This window comes from Poromitra crassiceps (assembly GCF_964638095.1).
Source record: "Poromitra crassiceps genome assembly, chromosome: 7".
In the NCBI taxonomy this organism is placed as follows: Eukaryota; Metazoa; Chordata; class Actinopteri; order Beryciformes; family Melamphaidae; genus Poromitra; species Poromitra crassiceps.
The window spans coordinates 13,397,181-13,412,889 of NC_139628.1; the positions used below are offsets into that span (position 1 = coordinate 13,397,181).

The 15,709-nt window shown below is 44.8% G+C and overlaps 2 protein-coding genes across 2 annotated transcripts in view; both read right to left on the reverse strand.

The window, feature by feature from the left end:
• The window catches only part of LOC310779427 (NLR family CARD domain-containing protein 3-like), a gene marked incomplete at its 5' end in the record, with an annotated part of 223,235 nt that overhangs the window by 60,447 nt on the left and 147,079 nt on the right, over window positions 1–15,709 (reverse strand). The window lies entirely within an intron of this gene.
• The window catches only part of LOC310780223 (uncharacterized protein), a gene marked incomplete at its 3' end in the record, with an annotated part of 36,357 nt that overhangs the window by 11,327 nt on the left and 9,321 nt on the right, over window positions 1–15,709 (reverse strand). The window contains exon 4 of the mRNA XM_083640806.1: window positions 8,619–8,697. Coding sequence (XP_083496932.1) covers window positions 8,619–8,697 — 79 coding nt within the window. The remainder of the gene's footprint in view (window positions 1–8,618; window positions 8,698–15,709) is intronic.

The window sequence follows — 15,709 nt, forward strand, 5'->3', positions numbered from 1 at the left end:
TGGTTTGCGGACCTGGTCTCCCTGGCGCAAGATCCGCCCTGGGCGTTGCCGGTACGGGCCGATCTCCTATCCCGGGCGGAGGGGGAGGTGTTCCACCCCTCCCCAGGCAGGTGGAAGCTAGCAGTCTGGCTCCTGAACGGGACCAGTTGCTAGCCCAGGGCTTGCCCGATAATGTGGTATGCACTATGCAGAGTGCTAGGGCTGCTTCGACCCGCACTCAGTACACGTACAAGTGGCGGGTCTTTTCGCGTTGGTGCACAAGTAAGGGCGTGGATCCAGTGAACTGCATTGTGCAACCAGTTCTCTGTTTCCTTCAGAGCCTGCTTGACGCGGGTCAGTCCCCGCAGACGCTTAAGGTGTACGTAGCCGCGATTTCTGCTTGCCACATGGGAATTGAAGGGAGCCCCGTGGGGGCGTGCCCTTTGGTCTGGCGCTTCATGAAGGGGGCGCGTAAACTGCGCCCGCCGTCGCGTGCGTTTTTCCCAAATCGGACCTGGTTACGGTGCTGGACGGCTAACGGGTCATCCGTTTGAGCTCTTGGACTCCGCCGATTTGAAGGTTCTGTCTTTAAGGACCGTGCTGCTGCTGGCCTTGTCGTCAGGAAAGAGAGTTGGTGACCTGATTGCCCTCTCGGTGCAGCAGGCCTGTATGGTTTTGGGAATGATGGGCGCAGGGTTACGTTGCGACCTAACCCGGCTTACCAACCTAAGAATATTAATGCCAGCTTTAGGTCTATGGTCATAGACTTATCACCATCCTGTCCCCCGCCGTTCAGTTCGGGTGAGGAGAGACGCTTGCACATGCTGTGCCCCGTAAGGGCGCTCTCGGCCTACGTGGCCAGGACGCGTTCATTACGCACTACAGACCAGTTGTTGGTCTGCTTTGGGCAGAAGGCCCCCTTTCCAAGGATCGCTTGTCACACTGGATAGTGGAGGCGATCGCGTTGGCATACTCTGCCATGGGTAAGATACCCCCGGAGGGTATCAGGGCACATTCTACGCGGGGTGTTGCGACATCCTCTGCGTTGTTGCGTGGTGTGTCGGTGAAGGACATGTGTGCCGTGGCCTCATGGTCCTCTCATCACACGTTTGTTAGGTACTACAGTCTCGACGTGTCCGGTTCGCGGTTCGCGCACGCGGTACTGTCGGTGGCAAGGAAGTAGTATCGTTGCCACTCTAATATGTCAGACGGTCAGGCATGAACATTGCCATACGGCCGTGGTTCACCGATGCCTTTCGGGTCGCCCTGTGGGGTGCTCCCGGCAGCAAGGGCGGTTGAATTTGGCACTAGAGTGAGAGCTTGAGTTCGAAACGAAGTAAAACGTTAGGGTTGTACTACAACCCGGGTTTTACGAGTGAGAACGAGAGCTCTCACTACCCAGCCTTGCTGCGTCGATGCGTCGTTGGTTGCGTCGGATCTCAGCTGGCTGGAAGAATGAGTGGCGGTCCCGGGGCTGACAGGATGTGACGTAGTCACGTGGAACCACGTCAGCCCCAGGGAGGCACCACGCCACCTACGGGTGGGTGGTCGGTTTTAATGAAAAGTAATTTTTCGGAGCAAAATGACAGTCTTCCATAGGGCTGCGTATGCAGCGAACTAGGCACTAGAGTGAGAGCTCTCGTTCTCACTTGTAAAACCCGGGTTGTAGTACAACCCTAACGATTTCCACTCTTGCACTTCAGCGGAATATGACAAGGGACCGCCGACGGGATGCACAATGCATGACAGCAGTCGACACTCCTACACAAAACCAACAACACTGCATTAGGGATGCAGGGGTTAAACGGTTTGACTATTAACCGCGATTTAAAATGTCACGGTTATATAACCACAGAGGCTCCGCTACACCGAGTGTTTTGTTTCACAATAGTTTGTCAGTTTAAAACTCAGACAGCGCTGGAAGGAGAGGAACCTGTCTCTCTCGCTTCGTTTCCGCACAGAATATTTGCGGAGGCACCAAACACAGGCAGCTGCCATGTCTCCCAGTAGTAGCCAGTCTGTAGCCTAGCCATGGATGTCAGCCCAACATAAATGTTGCAATACATGTCCTGCAAGGTTTCTGAGATTAGGGGAAAGTCTGAGCATACGTTAAACCAAATATGGGGACGAGGCAGCGGATTTGTTTAGCGTTAACATACAGTCAATGACGTTAACGTTAGCTGTTGTGGCTAATGTTAGCTAGCTGGCCGTGGCCTAGCGTACATAGTTCAGCAGGCAGCAGTCCTCAAGCTCGTTGTGACCAAACATCGCTGCATTTAAAGCACGTCATGCTCCCAGAGCTGCCGTAAACCATAGAGAACATCATGCTTTACACGAAAAGAAACATCCAGGGTTTGTGTCTTAACTCCAAATGCAACCCGCTAATGTTACATGTAGGCCTAATAACGTGAAGCTAACGTAGCTAGCTGCTTGGCAGTCATAATCTGACAGAGACAAGGAAAACAAATTTGCACATTTACATAACAAACACCAATCAACACCACAGTGTCCTTTCTTTAATCTAGAGGGAGCATTTTCCAGTAAAAAGTGAAAACGACACATGATGGCTTATCGTGAGGCTTTCCATGCCTGCCCCATCTATAGGCTATAGGCTTATAGGCTTTCGCTTCTATAAAAGCCTTTATTCTTTGTATTGACAATGACTATTGAGTGATACACTTTACTAAAACAATCATATTATATCAGAAATGTTGTTTGTTTTATGTTCACAATAGTGATGTCAGTTAGATTTGATTAGGTCAGAGCCATGGAATATTAAATCATCCATCTTTGCTCACTACATCTGCCCCTTCTTTCTTCTTTTTTTAATCACAGGTGTACATAAAATACAGCTTAAGAACTTATTTGTTTTAATACAAAAATGTGAAAAAAGTAACATAGTATGTTTATCGTATTGGTTATTGGCCAGGAGAATATTTATCGGTTAGCGTAGGCCTATACTATCAGCTGTAAAAATCCATATCGTGCATCCCTAATTTTGGTTACTGTATTATTAGTCTTCCGGAAGGCAGCAACTGTTAAGATTGTGGGGGAAATACAATAAAACCTCTATTTAAAGAATGTTCATGTGATTTGTATACGTCCATAACAATAATCGTGAAACCGTGATAATCGAGGTTTTTTCTCAGACTATAATCGTACATCAAAATTTATAATCGTTGCATCCCTACACTGCATGTAAGCCTACACAGTGAACACACAACCAACCATCACCAACAGACAGTCTTTATGGAAGGAAAAGAGGTCGGCGGCCATGTTTGGAAAGTAGTGCCGGCTACCTCTTTTTCTTCCAAAAATACCAATGATGTGCATTTTGGATTAATATTTTATCGTGTGGTGAGTACCCAAAGCACAAAATGTATTTTGGCACCGTGAGATGTGTGTTTTGGCAGACTTTTAACAGCTGTACCATTAGCCTCCATTCTATGGGAATAATTACTAACTTCACGACTGTAGCTCACTGTAAACTGAGCGGACAGTGCCGGTATGGCATGGTGTATCTTGGTTATGTGGGGAGGATGTGGCAAGCTAAACTTCCAAAAAAGTGATGTATGCTGCCCTGTCTACTCACTCCCAAAGTGCCTGTGACATAGCTTCGGCTATTGTCAGCCACAAGGAAATATCCCCTGAAATGATCAGCAGGTAGTTTAACAACATAAGTGTTGTGCCGTGGAGAATGTCTGACTCTCTGAGTAGGTTGCTTGAGAGTATGTGCAATGCGCGTTCAGTTGCCCTGCGGTGGCAAAAGGACAGAATTGTCAGTAAGTCACAGAAAACAGCACGCTGGCTTCCATTCAATACGGGCCTTTCTGATTCTCAAGTGAACGAGCTTTATAGGTGGCATTTCTAGGTAATAAGTTGTAATTAGGCTGTCTGAAACCAGTTTGATACATAAGTTCACTGAATTTGCAACCTTTCTAGGTACCTGGTTATGGATAATTTTTGAGGAACCATACCATGCACACTTTGGTGGGTTAGGGTATCCCATGATACCTTGCGACCCTTACAACCGACGAAGAAGAACAAAGCAAGCCCAAACGAGCCCCTAATGGCGACGCCCACAAAGCCGACCGCATCAGAAAAAAGTGAAACAATGTTGGCTAAATAACGAACATATTTCACTTTCTTTTGGTTTTTATTCTAGGATAGTCAATAACGTCAGCCCTTACTTAAATTTAGTGTAGTCAGATGTTTGTACAGTGTCAGGAAAGTCACTTTTGAACAATAGTAGGAAGCATCTTACCTGACGGTGTTCTGGACAGCAGCCACTACTTAGGTTGCTAATATAACTAACATTCGAGAACTCGCTCCGCCCGCCCCAAAGCAGGACTACACAGCCAGGAGGATAGCACCATTGCAAACCTTCAAGTGTAAGTGGAGTTCGTTTTAAATGTGCTTTATTAAATGATAAGCTGTCATTACTTCCCATTTAGCGTTTGTAATATTTTCATTCGCTGGGTTTTACGCTTTTAATTTGAAGGCGGAAAGGGGAAATGGTGTATTCGTAGATTGAATTGACACTGGTCTGTCAATTCTATCAGTTCATATGTACCATTTCCCTTTTTCGCCTTCAAATTAAAGGTGTTCACGGTAGCCTGTGAAACCTCGACCTTTCTGGATTATAAAAGTAGTATAACGTTAGAGAAAACAGCCCCCAGCCATGCCGTTTTATACAAATTTATTGCCAAATGCTTTGGGATTCAACTTGATCAATCTTGGTCAGAAAACATCTTGTATATTCTATGGAAACAGCACCAGTGTGACCTGTCGCGTGCAATGCTACCTTCAAGCATGAGGACGTCTGAAACGAATTATTTTTCATCCACCTATATTAAAATGAGTTACCTAATTAGTCAAGTATCTAGTTAGGTAGCTAGGTGATAGGAGCTCACTTGAGTTACAGACAGACCCTACATTTCCTGCTTCCTAAAAAGGTCTTAGATCTCTGGCATCTGGATACATGCATAAAGGTTTTGCCTTATGAGACGCTGCACACAGCGCACATCCTGGAATCGATCACTACTATCAATCTCAAAGACGCCCATTTCCACCCCTAGATAAATGGGGAGTAAGAGGGTTTAGGTTAGGTTTAGACGTGGGGGCTGGGAGAGGTTAGCTCCAGCCGGTCCACCGACATGCTGCACGCTGCTTCGCTCAGTCTTAAGGCTGAATTATACTCGACCAAGCTCCGTGGGGGTGGGGCCCCGCGAGTCTCCATGAGTCACCGTGCAGACCTCGCACTGGGGCAGATGCCATTATACTCAGAAAGTGATCAGCATGTATTGTACAATGGTAAATAGTGAGAACAGCCCGTGGAAAAGTCGCAATGAAACGCTATTATGTGCAGTACTGAGTGCGCTTTCACTCTCAAATGACCCCACATCAGCACATGAGGGAATCACCAAACTTGTTTTTACTGAAAGCCGTTTTAGTTCTCAGCCCTGATAGCCTACTCTGTGCTGCTTTTAATCTCTCTCAATAATGCTCTCAACACAACACATTTACTTGGTGAAATTACTAAAAATGAACAGTTGCAAATCAAAGTTTATAGCCTACCACATGGGTCAAGAAATGTGGCGAAAACACAGCTCAGTGTTCAGGGCTCAGTGGCTTGAAAGCGGACATGTTTGGAGAGAAGCCATGCGCTGCTCGCGCTGTTAGAAAAAAAATCATGCACAAGGCGAGCGCCAGACGGAGGTAGCGCCCAACCACGCCCGACAAATTTACGTCATTCACGGCAGGGTGAGCATAATACAAGCTTTACTCTGCTTGTGGGCTATCGGCATTGCGGACGGGAGGGAGAGAGAGAGAGAGAGAGAGGGAGAGCAATTGTGGTCTGCTAAAGACTGGGACTGAAATCTCTGGGAATGTGTTGGTTTTGATGTAGTCTGTTCTATCATGTAGCCTACATCACACCGTTCTTGCATACTGTATCTTCTTTTTGTTAAAATGGCATGTGCTAATGTGTACAGAGCAAAATAGTCAAATGGTGTGTGTGTGTGTGTGTGTGTGTGTGTGTGTGTGTGTGTGTGTGTGTGTGTGTGTGTGTGTGTGTGTGTGTGAGAGAGAGAGAGAGTGAGTGAGAGAGTGATACAGAAAGTTTTGGATCAGGCAATTCTTGTACTTAGTGTCGTTCGTTGCTGTAATTTGGTATCTCGGATCCTGCTGTTGCTGCAGCATGAGCTATTGATGGTTATCATTGTTTAGCCCCTCCACCCAATATCACCACCAGCCGCCACTGGAATATCCTATACTCCTGACAGGCTGCACAGAATAAAGCCTCAGTATCTCATACAGAATATCCTATACTCCTGACAGGCTGCACAGGATAAAGCCTCAGTATCTCATACATAGAATATACTATACTCCTGACAGGCTGCACAGGATAAAGCCTCAGTATCTCATACGTAGAATATACTATACTCCTGACAGGCTGCACAGGATAAAGCCTCAGTATCTCATACGTAGAATATACTATACTCCTGACAGGCTGCACAGGATAAAGCCTTAGTATCTCATACATAGAATATACTGTACTCCTGACAGGCTGCACAGGATAAAGCCTCAGTATCTCATACATAGAATATACTATACTCCTGACAGGCTGCACAGGATAAAGCCTCAGTATCTCATACATATAATATACTGTACTCCTGACAGGCTGCACAGGATAAAGCCTCAGTATCTCATACATAGAATATACTATACTCCTGACAGGCTACACAGGATAAAGCCTCAGTATCGCATACATAGAATATACTATACTCCTGACAGGCTGCACAGGATAAAGCCTCAGTATCTCATACATAGAATATACTATACTCCTGACAGGCTACACAGGATAAAGCCTCAATGTATCATACATAGAATATACTATACTGCTGACAGGCTGCACAGGATAAAGCCTCAGTATCTCATACATAGAATATCCTATACTCCTGACAGGCTGCACAGGATAAAGCCTCAGTATCTCATACATAGAATATCCTATACTCCTGACAGGCTGCACAGGATAAAGCCTCAGTATCTCATACATATAATATACTGTACTCCTGACAGGCTGCACAGGATACAGCCTCAGTATCTCATACATATAATATACTGTACTCCTGACAGGCTGCACAGGATACAGCCTCAGTATCTCATACATATAATATACTATACTCCTGACAGGCTGCACAGGATAAAGCCTCAATATCTCATACATAGAATATACTATACTCCTGACAGGCTGCACATGATAAAGCCTCAGTATCTCATACATAGAATATACTGTACTCCTGACAGGCTGCATCCTCAGTATCTTATACATAGAATATACTGTACTCCTGACAGGCTGCACAGGATAAAGCCTCAGTATCTCATACATATAATATACTATAGTCCTGACAGGCTGCACAGGATAAAGCCTCAGTATCTCATACATATAATATACTATACTCCTGACAGGCTGCACAGGATAAAGCCTCAGTATCTCATACATAGAATATACTGTACTCCTGACAGGCTGCACAGGATAAAGCCTCAGTGTCGCATATAGAATATACTGTACTCCTGACAGGCTGCACAGGATAAAGCCTCAGTATCGCATACATAGAATATACTATACTCCTGACAGGCTGCACAGGATACAGCCTCAGTATCTCATACATAGAATATACTATACTCCTGACAGGCTGCACAGGATAAAGCCTCAGTATCTCATACATAGAAACTATACTCCTGACAGGCTGCACAGGATAAAGCCTCAGTATTCCCAGTTCTGTCCAAGATGTTAGGTTGGCATAGGAACACTGATGCATACTCTTCTGGGCCTGCCCAAGTCTGAATCAATACTGGACCTGTAAGTAGCCTACATATAGTGCAAGTAGCCTACACTTCAGTGGAGAATACCAACAGGGCTCCCAGATAAAGCCTCAATATATCATACATAGAATATCCTAGACTCAGGAAAGCCACTGCCACCAAAGGCACACAACCTGCCATCATGCACATCATGTAGAGGAGGAGGCTGTGTTGCTATGAATAGTTGCAATCCTCCGTGGAAGTATCCCACGGCAGTAGACAAGTTTAATGTTTCACGGCAGCTCTGGATGAACACGCCTGCGACAGAAGAACCCTGATCCACAGTGTTTACGAGCAAGGTCCCCTGTTTTATTTTGAAGGTACACCAACCCATCTGTCTGCCTTTGTTCATTCTTCAACTCGACAAATGCATAAATCAATTTGCAAAAACCAAAATTCAGACCGTTATTTAGTTTTCTGATTCGAAACAAATGGAAAAACAAAGCTGTTTTTCTGTTTGTTCGTTTTTGTTGTTAAATGAAGAATCCGTAGTATTTCTGTTTTTTTCTCCGCCCCCCCCCCCCCCCCCCTATTTTGGTTTCAGTTTAAAACAGCTTTGGAGGCTAGGTACACGGACCGACAGCAATGCAAATAAGTCTGTGACTTTTTTGTGTAATCCTTGATGATTTTAGAATGCATTTATAAAGTACAATGTATTTTAATTCATTGTCAAAAAAAAGTCTACAGATTGCAGCATGGAGACTATAATGAGCAGAATGTCTGATTTGGATTTTCTTTGTAGCTGAAGTAAAAAGTGTTGTTCATTCACACACCATACATATGGAGTCCAGGTCTGTTTGATGCTCCTGGACAGACTGACCACTGGGAACGTCTTCCCTTTGCTGCTCAACTCTGTGGAGAAAACATTCACACACACACACACACACACACACACACACACACACACACACACACACACACACACACACACACAGGGTGGAGACGATGCACCATGGCTGCAACATGTTGTGGGATTTATTTATGATGTCACAATTTGCGTCACAAATCACTGATTTGCGTTACGTTGTTTTGAAACATGACTAACACCGCAAAATTTTGACTAACCGCTAGGCAATTATGATGATGATGATGATGATGATGATGATGGTCCCCCCTATAACTGCTTTACTTCCTGCTTTACCACATCAATGGTTGCTGTGAAAAAGGGATATTGCTGAGAGTGAACTGCTAACTAAAGACCAGGGGTCTCATCTATAGAACCTTGCGTATCCCTACTAAAACCATGACTAACCTGTCCAGTGACTATCTACTACTCGATCCAATCCTTGTTTCACCACCCAGTATTGTCTTGCAAAGGTATCCCACACAGACATAGTGATGTAAAAAACAAAACGCTTAAAAAATAAACAGGAACTTGAAGAGAGAATTAACAACTTGGAGAAAGAACATAAAATGACATCTAAAAATAAAACACTCTTGGAATTGAAAGAAACCAGACAGAGACTAGATGAACACTTAACATATAAGGCAGAAGGTGCTATTCGTTTCTCTAGACAGAGGTTTTATGAAATGGGTAACAGAGCTAGTCGCTTATTGGCTTTTCAATTAAGAAAGACCCAGTCAAGTAGACTGGTGGCAAAAATAACCCATCCACAATCTAAGGAATCTTTGACATCACCAAAAGATATAGCAGAAGCTTTTGGAGCTTATTTTAAGGACATATATGCAGATTCAGACTCCACCTTAATAGAAAAGGAAAATAAAGATTTCTTTTCAAAAATATACTTGCCATCACTGACAGAGGAAGAGGCATTTGATATGACAAAGCCTGTAACACACCAAGAAGTTATGAAAACTATAACTTCCTTGAAAAATAATAAATCACCAGGAACAGATGGAATGCCAGGAGAATTCTACAAACTTTTCTCCGAACAGATTACGGATTTCCGGCCGTCATCGCCCTAGCCACCTGTCGTCACTCTAGGCCATCTACCCGCTACTCCTTCTACTGTCTGACACCCCGGGCTCTTCACCACCACCGACCCCTATCCTCATCATCCTGGTCACCTGCCTGCCTAAGGGAAGGGGGGACCCCCCCCCCCCCCCCCCCGGCCTCATCACCTTAGCTAGTATTCTCTAAACCTACGAACACTTAAAAACTACATTTTCTATTTCCTTTGGACTCTACTTTTGACATTTTCAACTCCCTTCCCTGATTTTAGGATAATTTAAAAACTACATTTTTATATCCCTCTGTTGGACTCTTTTTTACATTTTCAATTTTCTGTTCTCTTGTAAATTTTATTTCCATAATAAACCATTTGCAGAGTTTCACTGCCGGAAAACTCTGTTCATGGTTTAGCCCGGCATCTCTCGGCCTGTCTCGGAGGGGAGTCCCCGGATGGGGGTCCGCCGCTGGGTCCACTGCCTGGGTGGGCCCGCGTGGCCTGCGTGGCCTGCTCTCTCAGTTCCCAGTCACTAGCTGGGGGCGGGTCTGGGAGCGGGTCGCGTGGGGGGTGGGCTTACCCAGGCGACCATTGCTGGGCCCCTGTAGCACAACGACCTCACAAGGTTCCTCCTCAGCCAAGCCAAGTCACTGGGGCAATCCATTTGGTGGAAAGGTTTTCTTGCGTTCACTGGGGGTGTGGGGACGCCACTGTGTCCCGGCCCGGCCTTCTCTCCCACGCCTTATGTGGGCGGGGGGCCGGGGCGGGGGGCATCGGTGCTCTTCATCACTGGTCGAGGGCTGCCGGTTGGTTTAGAACAGTTTAGGTAGGCGATAGATTAGCTACAGCCTAAGGCTGACCTGTTATAGTGTTCAGGCAAAGATCAGACTAGAGCAGAGTAGGATAGGCCAGATTAGGCTGTAGACTAGCTAGATACTATGTCCCAGCTAGCTTTGGTTAATGCTTAGAGTAGTCAGTTGTCTGATCTCCCCCCCCCCTCTCTTTCTCTTTCCCCCGCTCCTTTCCCTTCTTCCCCCTCCTGTTCCCCACTCTCCCACATTTCCCACTCCCCCCCCCGCCCCCTCTCTTTCCATGCTCTTCCCTCCCCCGCCGCTTCCCACGCCCCCTCTCTTTCCATGCTCTTCCCTCCCCCGCCGCCCCTTCCCACGTTCCCCCTGCTCTCCCTCCCCTGCACCCTCCCACCTCTCCTTCTCTGTTCTCTCCTCCTCCCTGTCCTCTCCCCTCTCTCACGGGGGGGGGGGGGGGGGGGGGGGCGGAGAGGTCTGTTCCCTCCCCCGCCTCCTCCTCCCGCGTTCCCCCTGCACCCTCCCACCTCTCCTTCTCTGTTCTCTCCTCCTCTCCCCCTGCACTCCTTCCCCTGCACCCCCCCACCTCTCCTTCTCTGTTCTCTCCTCCTCTCTGTCCTCTCTGGGGGGGGGGGGGGGGGGGGGGGGTGTGTGGGACGCTCCCCCTGCTTCTCTACCCTGGCTCTCCCTCCCCTGCATCCCCATCTCTCCTTCTCTCCTCCTCCACATTCCTATCTTCTCCCCACCTCCCCCCTCTCCTCCGTCTATATTGCTCATTCTCTCCCCACCTCCTCCCTCCCCCTGCTCTCTTCTCCCCCACACCTCCCCTCCCTTCCCCTCTCCTGCTCTCTCCTCTTGCTCCTTCCCCACCTCCTATACCCTCCCCACCCCATCACTCTCTCACATTCCCCCTGCTATTCTCCCTTCTTCTGCTCTCCCCTCATTCCTATATTTTCTATATTATCAATTGTTCAAATGTTATCTTTATTCTGTATATTCATGTTACTGTTGTGTCAGCTAGAATTAGCTAGACATACTTTCTGTGAAGCCCTCTGAGACATGCTTGTGAATTAGGGCTATATAAATAAACTTGACTTGACTTGACTTGAATTACACCAATACTAGTGAAAGTCTTTAATTATGCATTGTCAAAAGGAGACCCTCCAAGAACATGGTCTGAAGCTATTATTTCCGTGTTGTACAAAGAGGGCAAAGACCCTATACATTGTGAGGGATATAGACCAGTTAGTTTGTTATGCAATGATTTGAAAATATTAACCAGTATCTTGGCACAAAGAATACAGAAAAAAATAGCAAAATTAATTAATCCGGACCAAACAGGATTTGTTCCATTTCGACAGGGAGCAAATAATATAAGAAGAACTATAAATATCATATCAAGAGCCCAAAAGAATAAACAAACATCTCTAATACTTAGTCTTGATGCCCAAAAAGCATTTGATAGGGTTAAATGGAGTTTTTTATATGAAACGCTACACGTTTTTGGATTCAATTCTGCCTTTATCAACTGGATAAAAATCATTTATAACGATCCAAAATCACGTATTAGAGTGAATGGATGTTGCTCTGATTTTTTCCCTATTAGAAGGGGGGTGAGACAGGGGGATTATCTTAGCCCTCTACTGTTCGCTCTGAGTATTGAACCGCTGGCAGAGACTATAAGACAAAATACAGAAATTTGTGGAATAACTGATGATGGTCATAAAGAACACAAAACTTCGCTATTTGCGGATGATTTACTTGCCTTTATCAGCAAACCTTCATCTTCCATACCTGCTTTGTTGAAGGACTTAAATGATTATGGAAAAATTTCAGGTTTCTTGATCAATGAAACTAAATCTGTTGCAATGATGCTTTCGGGAGAGAGGCCAAGTGGACTAGAGGAAAGAGTTAAATTTCAATGGACCAAGAAAGGTTTCCGATACTTAGGAGTGATATTAACACCATCAACATCCCATTTATTTAAGGCCAACTATGACAAATTGATTTCAGAGATAAGACGAGACTTGAAAAAGTGGGAGCTCTTGCCTCTGACATTAATGGGTAGAGTGGAAATTACGCGAATGAATGTACTGCCACGCTTGCTTTTCTTATTTCAATCACTTCCAATGAATATTACAAAATTTGTTTTTAAGACTTTAGACAAGATGATTTCAAATTTTGTTTGGCAAAATAAAAAGGCAAGAATAAGTTATAAAAGGTTACAAAGTTCTAAAGGAGATGGAGGTTTAAATTGACCTAATATGTTACATTTCTACTGGGCAGCACAACTTAAAACAATAATGTCATGGATTACAGAAGATAAAGACTCCATTTGGGTGGAAATGGAACAGAACTCTTCTCCAGTACCACTAGGCTCTCTACCATTTATGAGCCAGAAAGAATGGAAAAAACTAAGAATAAAAAACGAATGGGTAGAGAACACTTTGAAAATATGGACAAAAATAAGGACTAAGTTAAGATTGTCAAACTCAATATCAAGAGCTACTAAAATTGCATTAAACCCAGACTTTCAACCAGCCAGTTTGTATACAGGCTTTAAGAAATGGATGGATAGGGGACTGGTGTATATTGGCCAACTATTTGATGGGCAAACACTAAAATCATTTGAACAAATTAGTGAGGAATTTAATCTACCTGCCCAAGATCATTATAAATTTCTACAAGTTAGACATTATCTCCAGAAAAACAAGGAATGGGAAAATATATTAAGGGATCCATCAAACATAGAACAACTCATTATAAGAGGGGAGGAAGAAAAACTTAAGAAAGGAATAATTTCAAAATTCTACAAAGCATTGCAACATGATTTAAGGGATAAAGATTGGGACAGCAAAAAAAGATGGGAACTGGAATTGAATAGTGTAATCTCTGAAATTGAATGGGATGAAGCGTGTATGTCTGGTCATAAACTAACAAACAGTCCAAACTGGAGGGAGTTTGACTGGAAGGTCAAAAATAGGTATTTCAGAACTCCTGCCATAATGGCTAAATATGGAAAATCATCAGGATTATGTTGGAGGGGCTGTGGCCAACAGGGAGACCTTTCACATATACTATGGGCTTGTCCTAAGCTGCAGGGGTACTGGGAGGATGTGAAAAAGGACGACTGAATAAAGATAAGGGTTCAATGAAATACTTGTATTTTGGTGGAATAAGACCTGTACGTTTTGTGATGGAATGTGAGTTACTGATGTAATGGTTGTGATAGACATAAAGTTGTTTCCAACAATTGATCAGCAATCAAACATGGAAGGGTGATGCGTTTCATGTATATATTTTGTTTTGTTTGTTTTTGTTTTGTCACTGTTGGTGATGTTTCTGTATTCTTGTTGTTGGTTTTTGTTTTGTTTTGTTTTGTTTTGTTTTGTTTTTTGTTTTTGTTTTTGTTTATACATGTTGCTGATTGTTTTGTCTATATATATGAAAAGGCATAAATAAAAAGTAAAAAAAAAATAATAATAAACAGGACAACTTACGCAAATAATCTACGCCTACACTAGTCTCGCTGGCCAGCCTCCTCTCTTCCGTCCGAGGAGTCTGGCGCCGCCGGTCTCCGTAACTGGGATAAACCCTCCCCTGCTCTACTCTGCTCTCCTCCCATTGGAGCGACTGTTTCGGTGGCAGCCGGATGTCTGCTCCCGGCTTATTACAAACTCTGTCATTGGCTCCGACCATGTCAATCAGAGCGGCTTCCGCTGCCTCCTCCCTGTGTGTCGCTGTAAATAGTGCCCTACCGGCTCAGTGAAAACAACAACGCTAACTAGCTATCAAGCTAACGGCGGAAACCTACACGCTATCTCATTCCTACACGCTGAAAATGGCAAGTTGGATTGTTGGAAACTATTTTCCAAGGGCACTGCCTCTAAGTGCCGGCCATCGCAATCCCACTATGGAGACCTGCGGCGCCAGACTCCTCGGACGGAAGGGAGAGGAGGCTGGCCAGCGAGACTATGCCTACCCTGACCCAGCACCTAGTCACTAATAAGTGTGCACAGACACACCTTAAACATCCCACACAAATTATATTCCAAAGCCGAAATACATCTATTGTGGTTGTTGTGGTTACGTAAATAAAAATGCCAGACCAACCATCCAACTGAAGTGCACGCTTTCCCTCTTGTGACAAGCGGAGATGAAGGTTCTTTCACGTGAACTCACATTTCATTTCGTTCTTCGCTTCTGTCTGGCCCCAAGCTTTCACACGCTGTCTGCAGTGGGCGGAAGTTGCCTTGACAGACAACTCCTTCAGCCAATCAGTGTTTGATCCAGTCAAACCCAAATCCACTGTACTTGTTTAATAAAGCAATATTACACGAGGGGTGTACTTTACCGTAGTTATAGTCATGACGGTGATGCGGCAGGCCCGAGGCTTCAGCCTCTGGCCGTACACGTCACTGAACGGCCATGTTGCCTGCAGAATTTTGGCAGAATTTTTGATTGAATTGATATTTTAGTGATGAGGGCTTTCTCAAAGAACGGCTAGGTGTGCTGTTATGCTCATTTGAGAACGGTCCTTGACCAATCAGATTGCTTGGTCGGAACTACATGTTGTATAATTGTTGTTATTGAGTCTATTTCTGCAATAACTGCACTTTATGGCTGTTTAAACTTGACGAACGCTGACATTACTCCTCAAGGTGGACAGGCACGGAGGCGACCATTACTGTTTTGCTAGTGGCATTCCTGATTGGCCGATCTTATAACTCCATTCATATTGGCCAGTACAGCCCTACTTACCTGCTAGTAGGCACAGGAGGTCATTATCAGCGATAATCAGCCATAGGTTTACGTTTTACGTGTAAATCATATTTTAAAGCTTTTTGTTGCTTAATTGTAACCCTAAACCTAAACCTAACCGTAAATCATGTCTTGGACTATTTTCAATAATGAAGACTACTTAGCAGCTAACGCCCAGTTCAGGTCATATCACAGTGCACGCCCCCTTAGCTGATCCCAATCACCTAATCAGCATAGTATATCAGAGTCCATGTATTTTACTCTGTTTGCTATGTGCTGCGTATGTGCCATGTGTCAGTTGCTGATCAGCATTGCCGAAGCAGTTGTTTTCGACCCACCTCCTCCCCTGACCACCACCATCATCATGACTCCTGAAGAATTCCCTATGGG